This window comes from Serinus canaria, chromosome 3 (assembly GCF_022539315.1).
Source record: "Serinus canaria isolate serCan28SL12 chromosome 3, serCan2020, whole genome shotgun sequence".
In the NCBI taxonomy this organism is placed as follows: domain Eukaryota; kingdom Metazoa; phylum Chordata; class Aves; order Passeriformes; family Fringillidae; genus Serinus; species Serinus canaria.
In genome coordinates, this window is record NC_066316.1 from 17,418,970 (window position 1) to 17,445,652 (window position 26,683).

General features: G+C 41.4%; 1 protein-coding gene across 4 annotated transcripts in view; it reads right to left on the minus strand.

The window, feature by feature from the left end:
• PCSK2 (proprotein convertase subtilisin/kexin type 2) overlaps positions 1-26,683 on the minus strand; it is a 134,090-nt gene that overhangs the window by 41,319 nt on the left and 66,088 nt on the right. For 3 of the 4 annotated variants that reach the window (XM_050971979.1, XM_018921945.3, XM_009097167.4), the window contains 3 exons: positions 20,609-20,722; positions 19,090-19,198; positions 17,002-17,039 (listed from right to left, as the gene is read on the minus strand). The exons of the other annotated variant lie outside the window; for it this stretch is intronic. In XM_050971979.1, coding sequence (XP_050827936.1) covers positions 17,002-17,039; positions 19,090-19,198; positions 20,609-20,722 — 261 coding nt within the window. The remainder of the gene's footprint in view (positions 1-17,001; positions 17,040-19,089; positions 19,199-20,608; positions 20,723-26,683) is intronic. 4 annotated transcript variants of the gene reach the window in all.

Genomic DNA, 26,683 nt, shown 5'->3' on the forward strand with positions numbered 1-26,683 from the left:
TCCAGGTCACACCCAGCACCAAGGTCTCTTAAGCGGCATGTGGGAGACTAGGGAGATTTTTTTTTTCCATCACTGTAAGAAAATCTATAGCTCAGAGGTTGCAATACAAACTCAGCAGTCCTTCAAGTCAAGTCATTTAACATGACATGGTCTGGCAAGGAGTGGTCACTTATGCTGGGAGAGCCAACCTTTCCCTGCTGCAGTGTGTGATCAGCAGGCACTGGCACCCACATTGCAGTGTCCAAAAAAGCTGACAATTATCAGCAATGCTCACAGCAAAATGCAGCAATACTGGACTTGTGTTTGCAATGGCACTCAGAAAACAAATATGGCAAGGTTGTTAAAGATGACCACTTATAGAGACTACGAACCTATTGTTACAGAACGGCCAAACTGGAGCTTTGCAAAGAGGGAAATCAAAGTGGCTTAGGTGGTTTGGGGGGTGACCTACAACAGAGACCTGGTCCATGTGGGTTATGGAGAGGGAAGGATAGGGAAAGCTAGTCTGGTGATGCAGAGGAACTGAAAGTGAAAGTAGACAAGACAGAAAACTGGTTGGGTATTTTCCTTCTCAGCTGGAAAGGCTTCTCAGCTGCCAAGAGAACTGTTAACAGCCACACAGCTGGTGTTTCACCTAAATTGCATGAATATGTGTCCCAGGGTGATGTTATGATGCTTGTATCCCCATTCATGTGTTCTGTTTATGCTGGATATTATGTTCTGTGCCTTCCAGACTGGCTCTGAAGAGCAAAAGTTTTGTTTTGGTTTCTTATCAGCCGCTCCCCCATGGCTGGCGGGACACACAGACAGGGCAGTACATGGTACTGCTTTTGCTTTTTGCTTTGCTTTTCGCTTTGCTCTTGCTCTTGCTTCTGTTTCGCTCCTGTTTTGCTCTTGCTTTTGCTTCTGCTCATTAGTTAGTTTAGCTAAGCAGCCCAAATTTTCCCTGGACTGTTTTTCTTTCCCTTTCTTGGAACTACTCAAACCTGCTCCGGACTGGGACCTGGGAAACACGGAGAGTTTGCACCTTGAGGCTGCAGCAGCTGCCCCCAGCGCCAGATGGACTGATAACAGAGTGACCACCCCCAAGAGAGACTTTCTGAATTTGTCATCTTTTTCAGAGCAGTGAAAGAGTGGTGTCATCCAGTATTGTTCATTTTGTGTGCTGGGGGGGTGCTGTGCCTGTTAAATAAACAGGTTCTTTCCACTTCTCTCCAAGGAATCTTTCCTGAACCGGTTAGGGGGAGGGGCCATGTGGATTTGCTTTCTGGAGGGGCCCCCTTTTGGAGGTTTCCTTCCAAATTTGCCCTAAACCAGGACAATATGGAAGATGAATGAAGACATAAAAGTGACATTGCAGATGAAGCAAAAGGAGGTGAAAATTTCAAAGAAGAGACTCAAAAAACATAATGCAAACTATTACCTGCATTTCTTCTGTCACAAAAAGCAAACACAGTTTGATTTACAATCCTTAGAGTTAAAAGATCATGAAGACCTATTGTGTGTTATTTCAGTTGTAAGCTGACCTCATTAGCATCCCAGGGAAGAATTATAATGTGACTAATGCCTGTCAAGACATACTGGGCTCTCAGGAATTTTAATGCACCAATTTAGATTTTCTGGCATTAATTAAAGTTTGCATTGCTCATTCCATGTGGAACCACCTAAATCCAAAATTACAGAGAGAAAAGGTGGAATCTTCAGAACATGCTCATGTAAATCCACACATACTAAATTTTTCAACTATTTAAGGTTCTAAATAGTACACGATCACTCCAGGTTCTTCTGTTAAAGATTAGTATATTTGATCATAGCTAATGTATTCACAGCAATTTACTGCATGTTAAAATTTAAAAAGTGTCCTAGACATCATTAGATGACTGACAGAAAGATCCTCAACTACATCTGTGAGAGACGCTATCATGGTTGACTAATCCTGCAAATGAGTTAAGTGCCACTGAATTAAAGTGATTTCGTTTTTCACAGGAAGGAATTCTAAAAATCATCTGCCAGCATTGAAATTATGAAGTCCTTGAACACAGCACAGGCTTCATTCTCATCTTTGTACATATTTAAAGATTTACCTCATTTAACAAAAGTCAGAACATGATTTGCATGAAAAACATTTCCAACAATTCCCAATCTGCATCAATGTTTACAAGTAAGGACAGCACAGGGAACATGTGACTGAGGTATCCACTACTATATACATTTAAGCTTCACCAAAAAAACAGCTATACAGTACTGGAAGTAGCCAAAGTTTTATCAAATACAAGCTCCTGTTCCACTGGAAAACATGCTATCCCAGGCAGTCATGTTTCCACAGACCATGGTATCATTATTTGCTCTGCTGAAGTCTATGCCTCACTGTTATGCTTAAAAAATAAAGGCAATGCACAGTAGAACAAACTGCTATTTACATGATCTGTCAAATTGCTGATTTTAACACAAAAACTATCATTGACTTCACTGTGGCCAGCATTTTATAAGACATTCTGCACTGCTATTCTGTTCCCTGGTAAGAGATGTTCATTATGCATATTGCTTCTACTGGGAAAGAAACAGAAATTGTGAGCATTATACTTAAATCAAAGCAATCTGAAATAAGGCAGGGGTTTAAAAAATATCTTAACTACCTACATAGCTCCCAAGAAATAAAATATTTACATGAACATAACGGCATACAAATAAAATCAAACAATCCAAAGCAAATAACTGTGCCAAGATGAAGTGCCAGGATGTAAAAGATTGAATTCATTTCAAATTAACCAAATTAATTTGCAGGTACAGTGAAGGAGAGGTGTTTAAAGTATTGGTGAACATCTGTAACTTTATTTACTATATCTAGGCCATTTTGATTTCAAAAAGAAAGGGCACTACTTGTGAATTTCAGGTCTCCTACACTCTTTTACATTGCAAGACTGGCTTATCCAGAGGGCTTGGTCAAAGCTTTCCTTTTAAAATCAGTTGAAAGTCCAGTAGTTAAAAGTGGGGTTGTGACTTTCCTTGCCAAAATCACCACTGGGCTCAAAAAACTCTCCCTAAACCCCATCAAACTTTGATGAAGCTTTGTGAGGGAATAGTGCTCCACATGCACCATCTAATTCAGACTTCCCTGGTGATACCTTGGTAACCAAAAATAACTACAGCATGAATTTTAATTAAGTTGCATCTAAATGTTGGTGGAAATTCAGGGATTTCTACACTGGTTAGGGTCTTTAAAAATATCAGCAGCTAAATAACTATTCTTTGAGAAACAGAAAATTAAGGCTTTCAAATGGAAAAATATTTAAAAATTGTTTGGGCCATTTTCAATACAAAATGTATTACTTTCATTTTGGGGAAAGGAAATCTCTTTTTTTCAGTTTGTTGAACTTGATTTTAAAATTACATGGTGTTCACTGCCTCCAGGTGACCATGCGTCTGACCCTCTTCTCTCAAGTGCACCAAGCACCAGAGTGGGATTTTATTGCTGTTTTAATTCAGCACGTTCTGGATGTCAAATACTTAAAATTAGGTTGAACTGATCCAAAATAAAAATATTTCACTTTCATTTTCCATGGACACTTTAATTTTATAAAAAAGACTTACTTGGAGAAACCCTAGAGAGAGGCACAAGCCAATTCCAAAAACATCAGCTAGAACTGGTGCAGAAATGTCATCTGCTCTTTCATCCTTGTGCATTTCTCAGTTCAACAATCTTCATTTACTTTCCCCAGATGATGCCTTAAGTGAAAATTAATACTAGTGCTTTATGATTAAAGTGATTAGCCACGTTACACTTTCTCAGTGTGCAACTGATTAAGTGCATTGGTTATAGAGGAAAATAAACACTGCAGACAGTAAATGCTTGTTAGCTTGCACAGTAATATCTTTGGCACCATCTCACATTGCTTGCACACCAGGCATGTATTTAACTTGAAAATTATCCCTTTCAGGCGGTTCTAATACAGAATTAAGATGGAAACTTTTTGCAGCATACATTGATCGGAAAATAATATCGGTGAAATGCAACTACAGTATGTGAGTACCTTTTGATTCCAAAGGAACAGTATTTTGAGGCTATTTTATAGCCAGCATAAACCAGTGCATCCCTCTAGAGAGGCCAACATCAGCAGCATGGTGCCACCTCCAGCTGCATGGATGGTGCTAATCACTGAGCCCCATGTCTTGTCAAGCATTCAGGGTCCAGATCTCTAAAAATGGGCTTCAGCAAAGTCATTCACATAACAACCCTCAGTGGAAGAAATCCAGCTTTCAGCTGTAAACACAGCTCTTTGACACAAATCATCTCCCCTTAAGGCAATCACACCTCCCTCACAAGTCACAGCCTCTTTTGCAGAAAAAGCCTCTTTCTTTGCCCTCTGGCCATATGAAATAATCCAGAGGAGGAACAATCTTTACATTCTTTCTGCTGTTCCATCTTTTTGATTGAGTTGAAAGCTAGAGATTACAATTACAGAAACTTTTTACCTTTCATTAAATAGGAAGACACTGACATCTCCTTTACACAGGCTTCTCTCCCCCATCGGCAGTGCTCATGTTAGCAGCAATAAGGTACAGAGCAGAGAAACTGTACAGTTATCTTATTTAGATGTCCTGGTTTAGGGCAAATTTGGAGAGAATCCCCAAAAAGGGCTTCTCCAAAAGCAAACCCACAGGCCCCTTCCCCAATTGGTTCAGGAAGAATTCCTCGGAGAGAGGTGGAAAGAACCTGTTTATTTGACAAGCACAGCACCCCCCAGCACACACAATGAGCAATACCGGATGACACCACTCTTCCACTGCTCTGAGAAAGATGACAAATTCAGAAAAGTCTCTCCTGGGGGTTTGCTGTTGTCAGTCCCTCCGGTGCTGAGGCAGCTGCTGCAGCCACAAGGTGTAACCTCTCTCTCTCGGTGTTCTGAATCCCAGTCCGGAGCAGTCAGCAGGTCCAACGGGGGGGGGGGGGGGGGGGGGGGAGGGGGAGAGAACAGTCCAGAAAGGAATTTGGACTGTTTAGCTAAGGTAACTAATGAGAAGGGGGGAAAGAAGCAAGAGCAAGCAAAGCAGAAGCGAAGCAGAAGCAAGAGCGAGAGCAAAAAGCAGGGCAAAAAGCAGAGAAGCCGCAACATGCACTGGTGCTATCTGTATGTCCCGCCGAGTAGCTGATAGGAGGCCCAAAACAAAACTCTCACTCTGCCAGTCTTAAAGGCACAGAACATAATATCCAGCATAAATTACATACACACGAATGGGGATAACAGTCACCCTAGGACATTCCACCCCTTATCCCCATATCGTCAAACAATTTCATTCTCACCCCACAATCAGGTCTCCCTGAGGTACACATCGTGTTGTTCCATCTCTCTGCATCACCCACCATGTGCATCCTGGTCCCTGAGCAAAAACAACCCCACGGATGGGTTTGTCCGTACTTGAGGCAGAATTGATCCACACTGTCCTCCCTAACAAACCTTTGACATGTACCACTGGGACTTTATCTCCATCTATTATATTCAGGGACTCAGACTGGGCAGGACCTGCTCGGTTAGTGGAACCTCGAGTGTTAACTAACCAGGTAGCCTTTGCTAAGTGCTGCTCCCAATTTTTGAAGGATCCCCCACCCAAGGCTTTCAGTTGGGTTTTTAGTAGCCCATTGTACCTCTCTACCTTCCCTGCAGCAGGTGCATGGTAGGGGATATGGTACACCCACTCAATACCATGTTCCCTAGCCCAGGTGTTGATGAGGCTGTTCTTGAAATGAGTCCCATTGTCTGACTCAATCCTCTCAGGGGTACCATGCCTCCAAAGGACCTGCTTTTCAAGGCCTAGGATGGTGTTACGGGCAGTGGCATGAGACACAGGGTAGGTTTCCAACCATCCCGTGGTGGCTTCTACCATGGTCAGCACGTAGCGCTTGCCTTGGCGTGTCTGGGGCAGTGTGATGTAGTCGATCTGCCAGGCCTCCCCATACTTGTACTTGGACCACCGCCCACCGTACCACAGGGGCTTCACTCGCTTGGCCTGTTTGATGGCAGCACACGTCTCACAGTCATGGATAACCTGAGAAATACTGTCCATGGTTAGATCCACCCCTCGGTCTCGTGCCCACTTATAGGTGGCATCTCTACCCTGGTGACCTGAGGCATCATGGGCCCACCGAGCTAGGAATAACTCTCCCTTGTGTTCCCAATCTAGGTCTATCTTTGACACCCCTATCTTTGCAGCTCGGTCTACTTGCTCATTGTGTTGATGCTCCTCATTGGCTCTACTCTTGGGGACATGGGCATCTACATGGCGGACCTTGACAGGTAGCTTCCCTACCCTAGCAGCGATGTCTTTCCACTCATCAGCAGCCCAAATTGGTTTTCCCCTACGCTGCCAATTGGCCTCTCTCCACCTCTCCAGCCATCCCCACAGAGCATTAGCTACCATCCATGAATCAGTGTAAAGGTAGAGCCTTGGCCATTTCTCTCTCTCAGCAATGTCCAGGGCCAGCTGAACAGCTTTGAGTTCAGCAAGTTGACTTGATCCACCTTCTCCTTCGGTAGCTTGAGCGACCTGTCGTGTGGGGCTCCATACGGCTGCTTTCCACTTCCGGTTCATCCCTACAATGCGACAGGAACCGTCTGTGAAAAGAGCGTAGCGTGTTTCCTCTGGTGGCAGCTGGTTATATGGAGGGGCCTCTTCAGCCCGTGTCACTGGGTCTGGTTCTTCATCTGTGACACCAAAATTTTCACCTTCGGGCCAAGTTGTAATCACCTCCAAAATCCCAGGGCGATTCAGTTTACCTATACGGGCGCGCTGAGTGATAAGGGCAATCCACTTGCTCCATGTAGTGTCAGTGGCATGATGAGTGGAAGGAACCTTGCCTTTGAACATCCACCCCAGCACCGGCAGTCGGGGTGCCAGGAGGAGTTGTGCTTCTGTGCCAATCACCTCTGAGGCAGCTTGGACTCCTTCATAGGCAGCCAAGATTTCTTTCTCCGTTGGAGTATAGTTGGCTTCAGAGCCTCTGTAGCTTCGACTCCAAAATCCTAGTGGCCGACCCCGAGTCTCCCCAGGCACCTTCTGCCAAAGGCTCCAGGACAAGCCATGGTTCCCGGCTGCAGAGTAGAGCATGTTCTTCACATCTGGTCCTGTCCTGACCGGACCAAGGGCTACTGCATGAGCAATCTCCTGCTTGATCTGGGCAAAAGCTTGTTGTTGCTCAGGGCCCCAGTAGAAATTGTTCTTCTTGCGGGTGACCAGGTAAAGAGGGCTCACGATCTGACTGTACTCAGGAATGTGCATTCTCCAAAAGCCTATGGCACCTAGGAAAGCTTGTGTTTCCTTCTTATTGGTTGGTGGGGACATAGCTGTGATCTTGTTAATGACATCTGTAGGGATCTGACGCCGTCCATCCTGCCACTTCACTCCTAGGAATTGAATCTCACGAGCTGGTCCCTTTACTTTGCTCTTTTTAATGGCGAAACCAGCTCCCAGGAGGATTTGGATGATTTTCTTCCCTTTCTCAAACACTTCCGCAGCTGTGTTCCCCCACACAATGATGTCATCAATATACTGGAGGTGTTCTGGAGCCTCACCCTTTTCCAGTGCAGTCTGGATCAGTCCATGGCAGATGGTGGGACTGTGCTTCCACCCCTGGGGCAGTCGGTTCCAGGTGTACTGCACTCCCCTCCAGGTGAAAGCAAACTGAGGCCTGCATTCTGCTGCCAGAGGAATGGAGAAAAATGCATTGGCAATGTCAATAGTGGCATACCACTTTGCTGCCTTGGACTCTAGCTCGTACTGGAGCTCTAATATGTCCGGCACAGCAGCGCTCAGCGGCGGAGTCACTTCGTTCAATGCACGGTAGTCCACCGTCAATCTCCATTCCCCCTCCGATTTACGCACAGGCCAAATGGGGCTGTTGAAGGGTGAGTGGGTCTTGCTGACCACCCCTTGGCTCTCCAGCTCTCGGATCATCTTATGGATGGGGATCACAGCATCTCGAGTGGTTCTATACTGCCGGCGATGCACTGTGGAAGTGGCAATTGGCACCTGTTGCTCTTCTCCCTTCAGAAGTCCTACTGCAGATGGGTTTTCGGACAGCCCAGGCAAAGTGTTCAATTGCTGGATGCCCTCAGTCACTACAGCTGCTATCCCAAATGCCCACCTGAGTCCTTTTGGGTCCTTGAAATACCCACTTCGAAGGTAATCTATGCCCAAAATACATGGGGCCTCCGGGCCAGTCACAATGGGGTGTTTCTTCCACTCATTTCCCGTCAGGCTCACATCCGCTTCCACCAAGGTGAAATCCTGGGATCCCCCTGTCACACCGGCAATAGACACAGACTCCGTCCCCACATGTCTCGATGGGATTAATGTGCACTGCGCACCAGTGTCAACCAAAGCTTTGTATTCTTGTGGTTCAGATGTGCCAGGCCAACGAATCCACACAGTCCAAAAAACACGGTTTTCCCTAGCCTCTACCTGGCTAGAGGCAGGGCCCCTCTAAGCCTGGTCATCCTTCTTTCCCTGGGCATATGTCTTGGATGTTCCTTCAAGGGGATCAGACATATCATCATCATATCTGGCAGTTCGGCTATGGGCAACTGGAGCTGCTTCCCTCTTGGTGGAACTCCCTCTCTGAGTCCTGCCTTCCTTCAATTCACGTACCCGTCGTGCCAGAGCAGCAGTAGATTTCCCATCCCATCTCCTCATGTTCTCTCCACTATCACGCAGGAAGAACCACAGCTCAGCTCGTGGGGTGTACCTTCTCTCTCCATCTGGGGAACGTCTGTATTGGGCACTAGGACGTCTGATCTGTACTGCTGAGATTTGGAGAAGGTCTTCCTTAATTTCCTCCCTGAGCTTCTTGTGATTCTCCTCTATCTTATCCTCTAACTTCTGCAGACGTGTTTCCACTGCTGCGATCCTGGCATGTGTTGGGCCATGCACAGCGTCTGCATATGCTCGGAGCTTCTTCGCCATATCCAGCACGGTCTCATCCCTCTCATCCCGCTTCATTATGGCTAAGGCAGAAGCATATTCGTGTGGCCCGAGTCGTACAAGTTTCCGCCACATCACAGACGTGCATGGTACCAAGTCTGGGTTCCTAGTTGTTACGTCATCTGAGAAGATAATCTCTGCCACTGCCATTTCTCTCAAGCGTTGGATCCCTTGCTCTATGGTCTTCCACTGAGTCTGCTGCATATAAAGATCATCTGCACACAGGTATCTTTGTGCAACACTGTCCAAGACCCGTGCCCAGAGGCTGTGAGGATTAACCCCCCTCATCATTCCTTGGTCGATGACAGGATCATGTGACAGGGATCCCAAATGCCTGGCTTCAGTGCCATCCAGGATTGTGGCCTCACCTGCAGCATCCCAGAGACGGACTAACCAACTAATTATGGATTCATCGGGTCGCCGGGTGTAATCCTTCCTTAGGCCACGGAGGTCCTTCAGGGAAAAGGACTCCATATGGGCTTCTGGTCTGGCACCTGCTGCTTTGACTTCTGATTTTACATCAGGAGGCGCTGAGGGTCCTTCTCCTGCATCATCCTCATCATCATCCACTGGTCGATTGGTCTTGCCCGTGCATTTCCCACTTCTAGTGCTGGTAGCTACAGCCATTGGTTTAGCTGCTGGCTTAGGCTCACTATCTAGCTTGGCTGTTTTGTCTCCCTGCCCCGCTGCCTCTGTCTGCTGGCCAACCGTATCTAGCAATGTGCGATAAGCGTATGCCAAGGCCCAGCTCAGTGCAATGATCTTTTTCTCTTTAGGGTCATCCTGGTACTTCTCTTTCAGATATTTCCCCACCTCAACTGGGTTCTGAATTTGATCATGGGGAAAGTCCCAGACTATAGGGTCAGAGAATTCCTTCAGGATTTGGCCCATATTCTCCCATTTCCCACACCACTTAGGATTTTCCACACCTGGGTCTATTCCTGAGTCAGGGATCTCATCAGCCCGGCTAGAAATCTCAGCCCTCATTCTAGAGATGCAGCAGACTATATAGAGCAAGCTTACCAGATTGAGTACTAGAAAGATGGTCTCTTTAACATTCAGGGGAAACTGAACATTCTCCAAAAGCGATGCAACAGATTCAGAGGAGAAGAAGGAAAGCAAAGGCTGAAAAGCCTCACCCCCTGCTCTTCCTCTAACAATCTGGATGCATAACCATAGCCATGAACCATTCACACCTGGAGCAGACCCCAGCATGTTTACAAACTTCTTGCAAGCTATTACCACCAAGCCCAGCAGGATAGCTACTCTGGTCACTGCCCCTCTGCTGTAAAAGCTACGTATTAGAGACAATACAAGAGCTATTTCTGGATAAGAAAACAAACCAAGGGACCATAGAGGTATTAAGATCTCAAAAAACCTTAGGGACCAGAAATGCATGCAAGCCTTCCCCCCAATAGACATTATGAATTCAAAAAGCATGTCTATTAACTGCTTTACACTGAAACAGAATAATGGTAACCAAAATGCACTCAAAACAGGGTCTCTCCACTCTCTCTCGAGCCCCACGTTGGGCGCCAAGATTTGTCCTGGTTTAGGGCAAATTTGGAGAGAATCCCCAAAAAGGGCTTCTCCAAAAGCAAACCCACAGGCCCCTTCCCCAATTGGTTCAGGAAGAATTCCTCGGAGAGAGGTGGAAAGAACCTGTTTATTTGACAAGCACAGCACCCCCCAGCACACACAATGAGCAATACCGGATGACACCACTCTTCCACTGCTCTGAGAAAGATGACAAATTCAGAAAAGTCTCTCCTGGGGGTTTGCTGTTGTCAGTCCCTCCGGTGCTGAGGCAGCTGCTGCAGCCACAAGGTGTAACCTCTCTCTCTCGGTGTTCTGAATCCCAGTCCGGAGCAGTCAGCAGGTCCAACGGGGGGGGGGGGGGGGGAGGGGAGAACAGTCCAGAAAGGAATTTGGACTGTTTAGCTAAGGTAACTAATGAGAAGGGGGGAAAGAAGCAAGAGCAAGCAAAGCAGAAGCGAAGCAGAAGCAAGAGCGAGAGCAAAAAGCAGGGCAAAAAGCAGAGAAGCCGCAACATGCACTGGTGCTATCTGTATGTCCCGCCGAGTAGCTGATAGGAGGCCCAAAACAAAACTCTCACTCTGCCAGTCTTAAAGGCACAGAACATAATATCCAGCATAAATTACATACACACGAATGGGGATAACAGTCACCCTAGGACATTAGACTTCAATACAAGAGCACCAATGACATGTCCCTTTAATAGCAGTTACTGCTGGGAGCAGGCAAGGACCGTTTGTAGAAGCCTATTATGTTTTCCAAGATTTGAAGCATTTTCTGTATGTGACTAATTCAGGACACCCCTCCAGGTACACTGAGAACCTTATATGCCTGGCTGATATGATCAGAGAGAGCATCATCTCTTTTTTAGCCTTTATTATGTTCTGAGGGGAAAAAAAAAAAAAAAAAACCAGATTGCACAGAGCATAGAAATCAGCCCAGAAGCTGATCCTGCACAGAATAACAGAAAAAAATAGCTACGTCTGAAAGAGAATTTAATTCTTTTCCCAGTAACTTCTAATTTGTTCCAGCGAAACATTATTGTCAGGCATGTTCTGAGTAATCATATTCTAAATTCTAAAATAAGCCACTGAGCTGCCAGAAGCCACCTGAGCAGCATAAACAGCCCAACAGAAGGCTACCAGTTTTGACTGCTAAGGCATCAGTCAGCATTTTTAAACTTGATCCATCCTTCCATCCTGGCAAAAGAGAGGCTTCATTCTGTCTCAGCAATTTCTTGAAGCAGATTGTGGAAGAAATTTCATTTACAGCTTTCATCCATCAGTGTTCTAACTGCATTTTCAGTGCTATCAGAAGGATGTATTGTGAATTTATCCCAGGATCTGGTTGATAATTTTTAAGTTTTATGCTAGTGTTTCTTTTAGGAAACCTATTAGCAAGACCCCAACTCCAAAGCAACACCAAAAAAACCCAAAAGAAACCAACCAAGCCCAAATCTAATTAGTGATGTGCTGAAATAAGTTATTCTGTAATTTATTTTTTTATAATAAATGCTTTTTGAACATTACAATTAAAAATAGATGCTAGCACTGACAGTCAGCACATAGAGTTTCCCCATAAAATACCTTTAATGTATCTGAAGTAAATGTTTATTGACATGAAGTGTCTAGGGCATGTGGTGCATAGCCCTTTGAAATGCAGAAGGAAATGCAGTCTGTCTCAAAGTCTTTTGAAAATCATGCCATGGGAATCAGATTTCATTAAGCTCACTGATACCATTCAATGACACTAGGACAGGTGGAACCTGACTCTCCAATGGTTTGTGTTTACAATTCCTGAGGATTCCCATGGGTCATATTAAGTGCAGAGACACTGGGAGCTTTTCAATCTCTTCAGAGTGTTTCCAACAATTTTTTCCCTGAGAAGGAACAACATTTTTCTCCCCACCAGTTATATGTGGACTCTACTGGATTCAGGAAAAAAATCAGCTGGGATTTCGGGGTGGCGGGGGGAGGTGGGTCACCAAAGCCAAAGCAGTGTGGATCAATAAATTTCAGTGGAGCTTTGTCAGCTCTACAAAATCCCACAACTAGGCCCTAGAGATTTTTACTGGAGATACTGATGGTTTGTACTGGTAAATCATTGCCATGATTTACCAGCTCAGGCTCATGGCTACCAGAACAGTTTGCTGGTCCTTTTTGTGGTGTGCAGGGAGGCCAAATCATACTCAGAAATTCATGGTAATGAAGGAAAAACAGACTTTCTAAAAGTAAGAAGATCCTTCCTGCTGTTGCTACGCTTTGCTGTACATATTGCAAAATTTATTGCCTGTATTATTTCTTAATTTTTGTGGCTGTAAAGATTATTCAATGGTGGTTTTGTTTCTCTAGCAAACAATGGCAAATGCAGCTCAGAACAGAAGTGGAACATTTATCCCTGCTTCACTGCTTATGTGATAAGATAATTATTCCAAAAATATGCTCCCACTCTCAGCAAGGCAGGGGGAGCTGTTATGGTATTGGCTGGAGACAAGTTATCAAAAGTAATGAAAGAGAGACTGCTTTCTGTTTGAAGATGCTGACAAAGGAGGAAGAGAAGATAGGTAAGGCAATCTGCTGTTCACATCTGAATGAGAAATTGTAGATGATGGAAAATTTTGACTAACCCTGAGGTAAATCCAAAAAGTCTTCCCATATTCCTTACCTAGGGCCTTTCCTGTGTACAGTTTGAGTGACAGCTCGCAAGGACCTTGGAAGGTAAGGCTGCACTTTAGGGACTCATAGTACAGAGAAGAAAAGAGAGGAGTTTTGGGGAAGGCCAGCAATGAACCACTGCTCAGGTTGATGCTTGTTTGTACATGTTACATCTGTGCAATTCTACAGAGTTCAAAATCTTTTCAATTGCTATCTATTACTAAGAATTGCTGCTTGATTCTCATTGTACATGTATCAATACTTGGTGAAAATGTTACCTAATCACATACTCACCTTCAGTTTTCCTACAGTTTTTCTTGTTCTCTCTCTCCCTAGGTTTTTTGAAACAAGCTTTCAGTTTCAGGCAGAGTTCAGACACTGAAACCAGCAATTTTTTACTCCTGGCCTGAGTCTCTTGGTGGGATCCTGATTTTTCTAACTACTGCTAATCAGGGAGAAACCCACTTATAGGAGATGAACAGCTCCCCACTGCTCTAAGTGGGATAATGCTGCTACACTGACCTTCACCAGCAGGCAGCGGCCAAGGATAAAATACCACAATAAAAAAATGGTATCAGAGAGAGCTCAGCTTATGTTTCTGTTTGTGGCACAAGAAATATCCATTTGCTTAGTTTTTTCTTTAAAATAGTTTGCTATGTCCATCCCCAAAAGTTGGGGTTTTTTCCCTTTTATTAGACATATCTCAGATGCAGCCCCTGTAACTTGACATTTCTTTCTCACTCAGATGCTGTATCTTGGAGAAATCAGTCCTGAAAATTGCTGGGTTTATATGTACATTATCACTTGAGAGCAAACCATGGTGTAGATTAGGCCCCAGCTTTTTAATTATCAGTTCATAATGAAGGGCTCTCTTTGTTGTGAAAAAAATAGTTTCCTGAAGGTTTCCAAGGTTCCCTGCAGGGTTTCCAAGGCTTGGAAGAAAATATAGATCATTTGACAATGAGTGTCTCTGCATTCACAGTGTAGAATGGAAAATTCCAGCTTTGCCATAACTCCCTGATCCCAGAAAAGCAAGTAGCTACACTGCAGCAAGCCAGGAGGCAATGCTGGGAGAGCAGTCCACCCACACAATGAACAGGCACATGTCTTTCCATGTATATAAAGAGCATTAAAACCAGAAATGGATGATTCAAGCAGTAAATCTTAAAAAAGTACAAAGAAAAATATGGATGGAAGTGCAGTCTGTGTGATAGAAGTTCAACATTTTAAGAGAAAGTACAAAGTTTTCTTCTTCAGAAAGATCTTTCTCTTCCCTGACCCTGCATTTCATCTAAGTCCTAATCTAATTAAACTATTCAAGCAAGAAAACCAGAAAGTCAAAATCATAAAAGCCAAATTAAAATGAGGAGCTAAGGACAAGGTTTTACACAAATGCTCAACTGCCAAACCTACCACCATTGAGAGACTTCCTAATTGCTCCCAATTTTCCAAGCAAGATGTACAGACACTGCCAGGGTATGCAGGCTTTAATACAAATTTGAGCTTTTTATTTGCTTAAAAAAAACAACAGTACTTCAGAATGTGGTACAACTCCTGTACCACATTCTTGGTGTTTCACTATATCTGCCCCAAAGTGCAGATATAGTGAAACACCAAGAATGTGGTACAGGAGTTGTACAAAGATGACTATAATTTCTACGTCAGCTTAAGAGACTCATTTTATTGCATTTTTACATCTAAACCGATATTTTCTTCAGTGGACTTTAAGTCCTCATCTTTAGTTCATGCCCAGATTACCACCTACTGGGAAAAAAGCCCCCATGGCCTCTGAGAGACAGCAGAGGCTGCCAGAGCAGAAACTCCTGGGACTCAAGGAGGCCCGTGCAGCCTTACAGGAAGAGGCAAAGTACAGGTGAACCAAGCCCTGCACTCTGCTGTGGCTGAGCAAGGAAGATGATGGCAGGTTTTATCAGCAGGAGAAGGAATTACCCTTGTCCTTAACCACCCATCTCTCAGACACAGTGCTCTGACAGCCTAGGACCATAGACCTTATGTGAAAAGTCCTGTTTTTAAATTTCAGTATTAAAGCCTGGTGGTCTTACCTCCTTCAAGATCTTTCAGATGGGATTTCTGCTGCTCCTTTAATGACTGTCTTACCAATCAGCCAAATGCTTCTGCATTTTGTATTACTCAGCTAATCTTCTCTTTTCCCTCCACAGCCTGATCACTGCTACACTACAGAACCTCTCCTCACTTGGATAAAGTCACAAATCTTTTCAGATCCTTGTTTCAAAGTCATTCTCCTCACAAGTCTTCCATGACTGCCATTAAAGTTTTGATGACCCAATGTCCAGACAACAGCTTTTCTTTCCAATTTTCATTTCAATATCTCTTAACTCTCAGATTTCTCTCCAGCTCCATTATTTCAGGGTTTCTACCATCATGTCTGTGCACTGCCCTTCTCTGTGTCATTTTCCACTAATTTCCACAATATTCACTATTGCCACTCAAAAACCAATATATTTCTGCTAAACCGGACAAATATTTATCCATTAAACACAAAATATTTTGGAATTAAATGAGTATTACAGCAGAATCTAGTTTTGGTTTGTGGGCATGATCCTAAATTCACTGTTTACAACAGAACTCTTGTGTCAGGTATATTGTAGAGACTTATTGCTTGTCTATTTGAAACATGATTTTTAGAAACAGAATATCCCCACATACTTTGGCCATACTTGCTGGTGAAAAGTGAATGTAGAGCATGTGCTTTGCCCACATCACAAGCTAGAACATACACAGAGCACAATATCTGCAAAAAAAAAAAGCCTGCCTTTTAAAAAATTATTTATTTCTATCAATTTATGGGAACATCCTACTGAGTTATTTCTCTTGGGAGAGAATTCTGCAGTCAAAGCACAGGGTTTAATTAGCTGCTATTAAGACAGTTCATAAGGACTGAAACTGGCTAATCTGCGTCCGGTGGTCAGCTGTTTCCAAAATGCCTTCTCCAAAGCATTCTATATCCACTTATTATCTACCAAATGTGCTTTGCTACTTGCAACACAATTAGATTTTCATCATGTGTATGTTACTATGTTCCAAACTGCCTGTATGTAAAAATAACTGTCTTCCTTATTTTGGAGCTGTTCTATCCAAGTGGCTGACACTTTTTTCCAAAATCTCCAACTCACCTTGTTCCTCTTTTCATCTAACTGCAATTGCAAACTAAACCATATTGCTCAGCTGAAGCAGCCTGAGCTTCCCTCAGGAAGGAATGTGAAGATAGGAGTGCTAGTGCCAATGGAGGGTTGGAGGGAGACAAAGAGTTAAGAAATGCAGGAACACTCTAGTCCAAAGGTCTGAATCCTGAGGTAGATTTGAGGAACAATCAATTTGCATAGCATGTGCTGAAAATAAACAACCCACCCTGCACATGCTTTGAAGCACTGGATCAAAACACCTCATATAAAGGAATTAAACTGCTCCTGGAGGTTTCAAAGGCTAATACATGCCTTGCCACAGCCCACAACTCCATGGCCCTCCAAAGTGATAGGGGCAATTTGCATCTTAATAGCAGGACTTAGAGAAAATTCACAGGTTACTCATTTCTGTCCTAAATCCAATATTGCAAGCTGCAGCTTATTTAATGTGACACAAGACTGTCATTTCTCCACAAAGAGCCTTGTCACATTTCCACTCCTTGAATAGGTAGCCCCATTTTCAGTCTGCTTCTTTCAACAGGAAATGTATGATCACTAAGATCAGGAGTCCAGCTGTACTGCTGTTCTACACCCTATTTAAAATTTTGTAGCAGAGGGACTATAGTAATAAGAAAATCCACATCTTACAGAAAACGTGAGCATGAACTTACGTAGTTTGATGCAAGATCTGGATGCAGATAATCAATTCCTGCAACAAGACAATGACAGAACAGAAACCAAAGGTTAAGAGTTTCAAAAAAGATTTTCTAATGATCACAAAACAAGATTCCTTTACAACCATAGGAAAATAATCATGGTGAATAATGCAACTGACTGAAGTGAGATTCCCAGTCTTTAAATGTGGACTTTTCAATAACTTATGTCAAAATCCAGATGCCATTTGAAAAAGTGAGCTGAATGAAAGTTTACTGTTTTGTAGACTAGATCATATTTATTTATAAGGTTTAAATCACAATTTATCTTTTTATGAGTTTTTGTCATCTCAAGACATACCAAAACTAATGAGATTAGTAAATACTGGATCAGTACAGGATAGAAAAATGAGTATTTTTAACCAATATTAATTAAGTAAAAAATTACGTAGAGCAGATTTGGGGTCATCACTAAGGCAAACATTTCAGATTATATGCATGAAAGAGAACTTTTAATATTGGATTAAACCATTTTAGCAAATATTTGTGTATAGGCTCCACATTTTGGTAGCATGCTAAAAATTCTAAATTTGTAATACTCATTCTATTGCATGGCAATAGAATAATAGAATACTTGTTCTATTGCATGGCATCTTTCTATACATGGCAAATGTAAAAGTCCCAGTGGATGGTGTAACAAAGGTAGCAGATGTACACTCAGGTGGGATATGATGACCTATTACATAGCCAGTTAAAACATACAAAGCAAAAGCCACCAATCTCATGCTACATTTTCGTCATCACACTCTATCCTGTTTTTCTAATCACCTCCCCATTACATGATCTATTTCATTTGCAAGGAGAATGCCATATCATCATAGTTTTTCTGATGGATAGATTACTTCTCATTCTGTAAGGTCCTTAGCATTAGATTTGCCTTAGGAGACCCTTGTTACTGATCCAAATGGTAGATGGACAATAAAAATCTCTATGAAGAATCCTGTTATTCAGACCATCTTTTTTAGAGTTACTAGAAACAAATTATAAGGCAAATTACTCCCTTCTGTGAAAGCTGTATCTGATGGACCATCAGTTTTATTGACACAAAGCTCAAATAGTTTGCCATCATTCCCATGACAGTCATGCCTAGTTAATCTGAAAGCCAAGTCCTGCCTCTGTGAGATCAGCGAAATGGTGACACATTAGGTCATCTCTCAGATGAGACTCATCTTTCACTAATACATAAATCAGGTTGCTCAAGGCCTTATCCAACCTGGCCTTGAACACTGCCACAACCTCCCGGGCAACCTGTTACAGTATCTCACCACCCCCATAGCAAAGAATTTCTTGCAAATATCCAGATGTCTGAGTCTACTTTCTTACTTCCACAAAAGCAGGAGTAAGCAAGCCAAAGGAGTAAGAAGTGAGGAATAGAAATAAGTACGGACAGATCCCGGTTGACTCTAGAAAACATATGTGGATACAGACATTTTATTTATTTTTAATTTTATTCAGCCCCATTAAAGGAAGACATTCAAAATTTATTCCAAAGAAGAGTGTTGAGAGACTGCATGGAATTCCTTTACTTCAGCAAGAACCCATAAGTAGAAGAGCTATAACTTCAACTGTAGCTTTTATCTTCATCTTTCCTGAATTTAGTCTGAAACTAGCAATATATCTAATATGCAGATCTTCATTGATATTCAGCATGAAAGTGTTTAATTATTTCCACTATCAACAATGACTGAAAATAATGTAATCCAAAAAACATTTTCTTAGGTATTTTTTGTACAGCAATTTCCTCCTTCAGTCAGTGTCTACAGAAATCAAGGGGAGTTTCTCCTTAGGTTTAATGGCCATTACAGTGTGCCCTGGAAGATATCTGAGTGATAATTGCAAACTATTTCTAATACTTGGATATCCATTCCTCAGTACCCCTATCTTTGTATCATATTTTTCCCTGAAGATCTCAAAGTATTTATAGAGGCTGGAATTCTCACCACTAGAAGTAACCGATTATTACTTTTTAATCTTTTGGGTTTTAACTTCAATTAAATTAAAAAAGTCTACTTAAAAGTATTAAATTAGTACTCAGTCTTCACTTACCATCATCCATAATTCCTATGGTTACTCCCTTCCCTGTGTATCCCAGCTCCCATGCTTCAGCTACATTAAGGTCAAGTCCAGGAGTCCCATCTGCTTGACCAGTGTTAATCTAATACATCAATGAAAAAAAAAAAAAAGCTTTTTTTACTTGACTGACATATTTCCACAGCCACTGGTTTTTCCTTTATGCCTCTGCATGCATCTTTGGTACAGAAAATATATGCCATATGTTTTTGGGGTATGCATCTGTGCATAATCATATCTATGCAATAATGCAGCTGTACAAAAAAAAAAAAAAAAACAAAACCAAAACCAACAACAACAAAACCATAAAAACCCTGCCAAACCAAACAAAAACAAACAAAAAAACCTCAACAACAAAAAAATCCTGAAAAAGACCAACACCGGCAAAATTCAATTTTTTGTGGTTTATAAGATTTGGTTAAACATGGAATCTTTTGGACTCCAAAAAAGGACTTTTCAATTTAACATATCAGCCAGTGGATCAATCTAGGAAAAAAGTTAGAACAACTGATTTTACAGAGGACTTTTTTATGAGCAGGAAATACTTTTTCTTGAAAGCAGGGATCTACGTATACATTTCTAAATTTTTGTTATTTTTATCACTGCAACATTTTGATTAACTACCAGAAAATATGTGAATTAATCCCCACTTTAGTTTATCAACTCATCAAGGATGAAATCCCATCCATGCTAATGTACCTCCAATTCATTTGAAAACTTTTGCCTCAGGAAGAAAAAAAAAAACCTGCAGCCATATTGGATGCATTAATGAAACATAAATGGATTAAGAGGAAGAAACATTACTAATAAGCAAAAATAATCCTTCTTAAGTTAACAAGGCGGTACTGCATTTACTGAGTATTTAATCATAAATATGTTGCAACAAAAAACTGACCAGAATTATTTTATCAACTTTTAAATTTAAAAATAATTTCAATTCCAAGTAAAAATATAACTTTTCTTTCATGACTAAAGACTTCTCATTCTAAAAATATGGCACAAATTAACTGAATTAAGCAAAATATGAATTTCCTTTGACATTAGCTTAAGCCAAAATTCACCCGTACTCTTTTTTTTGATGAATCAAGTTCAAGTTTCCATAAGAAAAGAAAAGCTTTAATTTTGCTAGCAAATACATTTTAATTTTTGCTATAATTCCATAACAATATTTTACCTGGCAACAGCTCAAAGACATGATTCATATGCAGTTCTAGGGGTCACATCAGGACACCAGCAATACCCACAGGACATCGATACAGTTATCTTTCAAGCCTTCTAAGGATCTTTCCATTGACTGAAATGAAATTTAACTCTTGAAATGTGCTGGATCTTCCCAATATAAAAGGGGTACAACTAAAACCAACACAACAGAGCCTTGGATCTATTCTTAAGTCCTGCATTTGGAAAGAGCTGTTGGAAAACAATCCAACTGCGCAGAATAGCTTGAATGCCAATTATTTAGTTATGATTACTGTGATTTTCTCTCAGAACTTACCAGGTACCACTGCTTTGTAAATAAAGGATCACTCATGTTGATGTCAATGTCATTGATGTCTCTGTATCCTCGCTTCCTTCGGATGAACCCCTCCTGTTGCACAGCTTTCCTCACCTGGAAGGGTTAATTTTTACATCTTTACCCCGGCATGCTTGACACACATAAAAAGCTTATTTTAGACTTGTTTTCACGAGTGATAAGGGTTATGAAAACACACTATTTGTGTTTGTGTCATTCATTTGCAACTTCTAAACCACGGACTGATTCCAGTCAAAATTCACAAAGAGGTAGAAAGCTCCAGGACTACTGCAACAGCTTTGAGGGGAATAGACTCCCCCAGAGTGACCTATCTGGAGAAAAAACTCAGCTTGAAAATGTTTTAGATGCCAACTAACCAGCATAAGAGTGAGTCCCTCTCCAGGCATCATTATTATCATGAGTCCTCTTGTTACAGTTGTATTTTCCATTGCCACCACAATAGAAGCTAAAATTATTTAACAAATTCCAAATATGTCACAGCTCCAAGCTGCAGACATTTGTCAAAGTGAGGAAGCAGGCCTCGACCACACTTCTACTTTTTCAGATTTTTCTCCAGGGCATTATAAGATCAATATATAACCTTTCTGGGCTGATAGGGAGCAACAATCTGATTATGCCTCAACATTATACATGAGGTGAAGGACTTCGATAAGGGCTGTGCTGGCAGCCTTGTAATTTTATTTTCATCCAAGAAATCTATCAAAAAGAATCCCCCTGACTCCCCTTTTTACAGCAGGACAGGACACTGCCAAAGAAATATTCTGGGAGAAAAAAAATCTGATGTTGTGAGATTTCATCATACTTCGAGGCTCTCAAAAATGTCTTGTAAAATGATCTACTTTCAAGGATTATCCTTACACTAAGTAAGTGACAAATAAATATACTAGCAAGGAAAACTATATGGCAAAAAAAGCCACTAAACTGACCACACTGGCTGAAGTACAGGATATAAAAATACAGATTATAAAACACAAGACATCACAGATTTTCAGAAATCCTTTTCTTTATGCACCGCAAATCCACAAGACATTTAAGGAAGCACTGCTGAATATAAGAGAAGTTAAACATGCAAATATCTTTGGAGGCATGAACTTCAAATGTCAGACCATAACCACCTTATTTGTACCCATGTAAAAGAGCCTTCCTAAAGGAGACCACTCAGTGGTTGTAACTGGAGTTGAAATATTAATAACATATTCATACACCTTGCAAAAGGTGCTGTCAACTTTGGCATATTTTGCACTCTTTAGCCTGAAAACAAGACAGCATGAAGAGTACTAACAATTTAATTGAAAAAAAAAAAAGGGGGGAAAAAAAAGAAAAAATCTAGCCTTCCTGAAAAAAGAGGAATTAAAAAGATTAAAACCATTAAACACAAGAAGGCAGTAAGACCCCCTAACATCTACTTAGGCATGTTCTTGAAAAGAATCCATGGTTATTAAATAAATCTAACAAGTAAGAGAACAACTTGTACATGTGTGACTTTGGCATTTCAGATTAATGAAATGAGTTACACTGCTGGGTCACAGCAACTTTATATATATATATATAGCAACTTTATATATACAGTCAAAATCAACACAGGAGAAATTCATCCAAAGATTCAATCAGATCTTAGGACAGCTGAATCATTCTTGGAGGCATCATTCTGTCTCAGTTAATTAAAGCATGAGCATAAGAGACAGTGCTCAGTGAGGTGCCTGTGAGAGAGGTGAAACTGAGATTAACTGATGGGGGCTAAAAGCTGTTTTCCTCACAGCTCTATTGCTTCACTATAACCCTGAAAACCTAATACCAATTCACAGAAATTAGGATAGGGCACAGCATGGCCTGAAAAGGCAGTGTCAAAGATTTCATATACTTGGATGAATTTTACCTCCTTAACTAAAGGCACCAAGTGGTAAAATACTGAATTGGTTCTTTCACTTATATGTGCTCCCAATACTTGTGCAGGTTCATTAAAAGTGGAATGGATTGAAAGTAAAGAAAAAAACCTAATATGAAGTAACATGGTAAGAGGACAGTGACTAAGCAGGACCCATACAAGGTGTACTTCATGGCACCAGGTCGCTGTACACAGTAAAGAAAGGTATAAGCACAGTGTTTGACAGCTCTAAGACAAAGCTCAGTGATGCCATGGAGACAGAGCAACATGTGTCACTCTGCCTCCCCCCTCCCAGCCTCACCCCTGCCTCTCTGCTTGCCACTGCAAACCCCAAGCTGTCAGCAGAGAACATAATTAGGAAAAGAAGACAAGCCTCATGCAGAAGGACGCCAGAAAAAAAGATTTCAGGCATTTGTGCTCCCATGTAAGCTTCCTGGCTCTGCAGGACCTGCCTGCATTAAGGCACTGAAGTAGGATTAAGTACAAAAGGATTTCTACCAATTAAAAAGCAATGCTGGGGAGCTCTGGCTTGTCTTTTAAGACAGTGGAGAGGAAGAGAGAGAGCAATTTGCAGAAATAGCACAGGCTCTTCAGTATTATCTCGTCTGATTTGTTCCATCTTCACAATACAACATAGTGTATTTTTTGTATAACATTATAATTTCCTGAGACAAGGAAATACACCCCTCAAAGAGGAATCATTTTCACCGAACAGAAATCACTCTGCAGGCTGTTTTCTAAATGTTTCACTTGGAAAAGGGGCACACAGGATGCCACCATCCACAGACAGAACACTCAGAAATTCTGGGACCTCTTTTTCACTACAAAAACAAAGGGGGTTTCCTCTTATTTGCAAATAACAGTAAATCATACAATTGAATCTGGAAAAGATCAGGCATTTTTGTGGAGAAAAAAAAAAAAAAAAAAAAGAGTAGAAATTTTTGGAAAAGGTCTTGGTAGCTTTTTCCATGAGCAACAAATTGTCTTAGTCAGCTGCCTTGTAGCGTGATCTTAACCAGCACAAGGTTAGAATTTGCCTTTTTCCTCACAAAGATATGTTAGAAGGCAATGAGCCCAAGAACAGGTAACATCCATATATTCCAGAAAAAAAGATCCCCAAAGAACAAATTTGGAAAATGATAATGCAAATCCAGTGAACTGGGTAGAAAACTGCCCATTTAGGGCTGCACACAGCTGACTCAGCAAAATCCTCATCTTCTTGCTAACTGGGTACCTCCATTAGAAAAATGCACTTTTTTTTCCCAAGAAGGAAAGAAAAAAAAAAGATACATATGTAGTCTAGATCAGGAAAGGGACTGCATCTGATTCTACTTCTGAAAGAAGAGTAGGCGTCCCCAGTAATACAAAGGCATCAAGGTTTCATAAACACATGCAAGAAAGAACATATCTGCATGTCCAACAGTAGAAAAGCACTGGAAAACATTCTCATCTTGTAACATCCATAATCCCATCACCTTGTGTGACATTCAGACTTGGAACCGAGCCCTCAATCCCACGCATAATGAAACCTCACACCAGCTTTTAAATCCTTGTTTCTCTAACTGAAGCAGAAAAAGCAGCATTCATAGGACTCAGGCTTTTGATAACAGTCACTAAATGATTCAAGCTTGTGAAGTATGATATTTATTAGAACCTAGTAAAACAAAAAGATTTTCTTACAAAAATAGCATGACTTTTACCATCTCAAAATTAGGCTTATTTATCTACAATAACAGCCTTTTGTTTATTTCATTCCTAAGTAATTTCTTCCTTTTTCATTAGGATACAAGCTTAAGTACAGATCAGAACCTGAGCATCTCCTTTATTAGCATAGAACTAAATTATGAAAAATTTACTAGCTGTGTTGTAACCAGAATGAAGGTCATGTATCAAAGGTAGCCCATGGAAGGCTTTCTTTACAAGGAAACAAAGGTTTCAAGTATTGATTTTCGCTATACTTATGCATGGTGCATACACAGTCACTTGGATGATAATAAACCAGCAGGATACTGGATGCAAAACCAATTAACAAAATAACCAAGTGACTGCAGTACTGCTCTGGAAGGGCCAAGAACTGCAGCACTGTACTATGCTCTCCACTCCCATGAATGCCAAGACAATCAGCTCCTCATTTTAAAGGAACAGGGTTAATTGCACCGATGAGATCCTGCAGTCAAATGACTCTGTTATATTGAGCATAAATGACAGATTTGCTAAATTATACCAGTGGGTGTACCAAAGTGGAACAGTACCCACACCTTGAACCTCTAATACCAAGAACTTCAAAACAGGAGAATTTGAATCAAATTCCAGAGGAAGAAGGCAGTCCCACCTGATGACATCAAATAGGCATGTTGGGGGATTTAAAAACCAACAAGGACATGGCAGCGAGTTGATGAATCAAAGAAAGTAATGGTTCTTTTGTCTCTAAAGTCTCAGGGTTAATACAGGTCTGTTCCTGAAGGTGAAGTAAGAAGTGGAAACCGATAGCCTGTATTTTTGAAGAAGTCAGGCTGGTGGCTGGACTCAGTCCCTACAAACGGTACTGAAGATCAACATCCCTTGAAGGTGGTTTGGGAAAGTGTGTGTGGGGAAGTGGCTACACGACAAAGGCCATGTAGACATGCTCTAGATAGCTGACCAAGAATTGGAAAAGTACCGGACCCAGCTAATCTGAGCCCCGGCAACTGCAAGGACACTGTGGCCTTGAGCATAGCTGTATTACGATAACAAGATGCTGTAGCTGAGAGAGAGACATGAGAAAAAGGAGATGTAAGTTGTAAGGAATGAGGAAGTAAGGGGGTAGCTGATATCTATAGTATAACCAATAGACTGCTTGGCTTACAGAATATGTATGAGCTTATTACTTGTGCATAAATGTATGATGCTCTAATCAATAAACAAAGGTTGCTGAACTCTCATATTGAGCGTCCCGAGACTTCCCTCACTGCGACAAGTGTGTCCAGATGCACAAAGGCATCAACAAACAAACCACCTCAGATAGTGGAACGCTGAACTGACTGTTGGCAGCATTAATTTCTCATATCCAAAGAAACATGGTGGCAACAAAAGAAAGAGACAGAAAAGTTCAACTGAGCCAGTGATCGAACTGTTGGAAAACATACCAGTTTAAAAATTTTTGTCTAACTTTAGTCAAGGGGTTTTGTTTGCCTTTGCCTGGGGAAAAAGAATTTTAAGTTTCATTCCAGGGCATTGTTCCTCTAGGTGAGGTCTGATGAATTTAACATCTCAACAGACTGGGAATAGCCCAAAAGATAAAGAGCCACCAGCTGCCATCTGTGAACATCTACCCCAGACTCTACCTCTGGGAGAGTTGGAGACATCTCCTCCAGAAAATACTGGTAAGAAAATCAAGGCGTGAAGATTAACTTAACAACAGAAGCAAAGAAATACGGATACAATAGGACACCAAGTACTAAGAACGACACCACTTTAGACAAATGAACACTGACCCAATTCATTTCTATGAGTTTTGACTGAATAAAAAATCTGAAAAATCTAGTAAATGTCATGTGTCATGGAATGATTCTCTCTGCACACCCAGGCTATGCATGGATAAGATGATTTCTGTGATACATCTTAGCCAGACAATAAAGCAACACCTTAACTCTCTAATATTAAAAATGTTGTTAAATGGTTATTGTTTTTCTCGCAATTTTAGTGACAAAATTACTTAGAAAGTAATTAGAAACATATGGGACATACTGTCCCATTCTCATAACCTTAGAAAGTTATGAGAATGGGACAGTATGTCCCATTCAGCATTCAGCATACAGAAGCTTTTACTGGTATTATCCATAAATGACATACCTCTGCTGCTGAAGCCAATACTAAGTTACTGAGTGCATTTTTTTCACCTCTGATTTCTAAAGTCACTTAGACAAAGATTTTAGTTTTACTATCCATTCCATCTGTATCAGAGACGTGTATATATTAAAGAAATACAATGTCAGAGAGGACCACCCATCTCACATTCTACATATTTTTGTAAAAGCTACTAAGTAATCCATTTTTGTGTGACTCTCCACTACAAAATAAAAGTAGTAACACTGAAGCTCCTCACTAGAAAAAGAAAGTACAGATCTACTTGAACTGCAACAAGAGGAGCAAAGAAAAACTGAAGCCCTTTT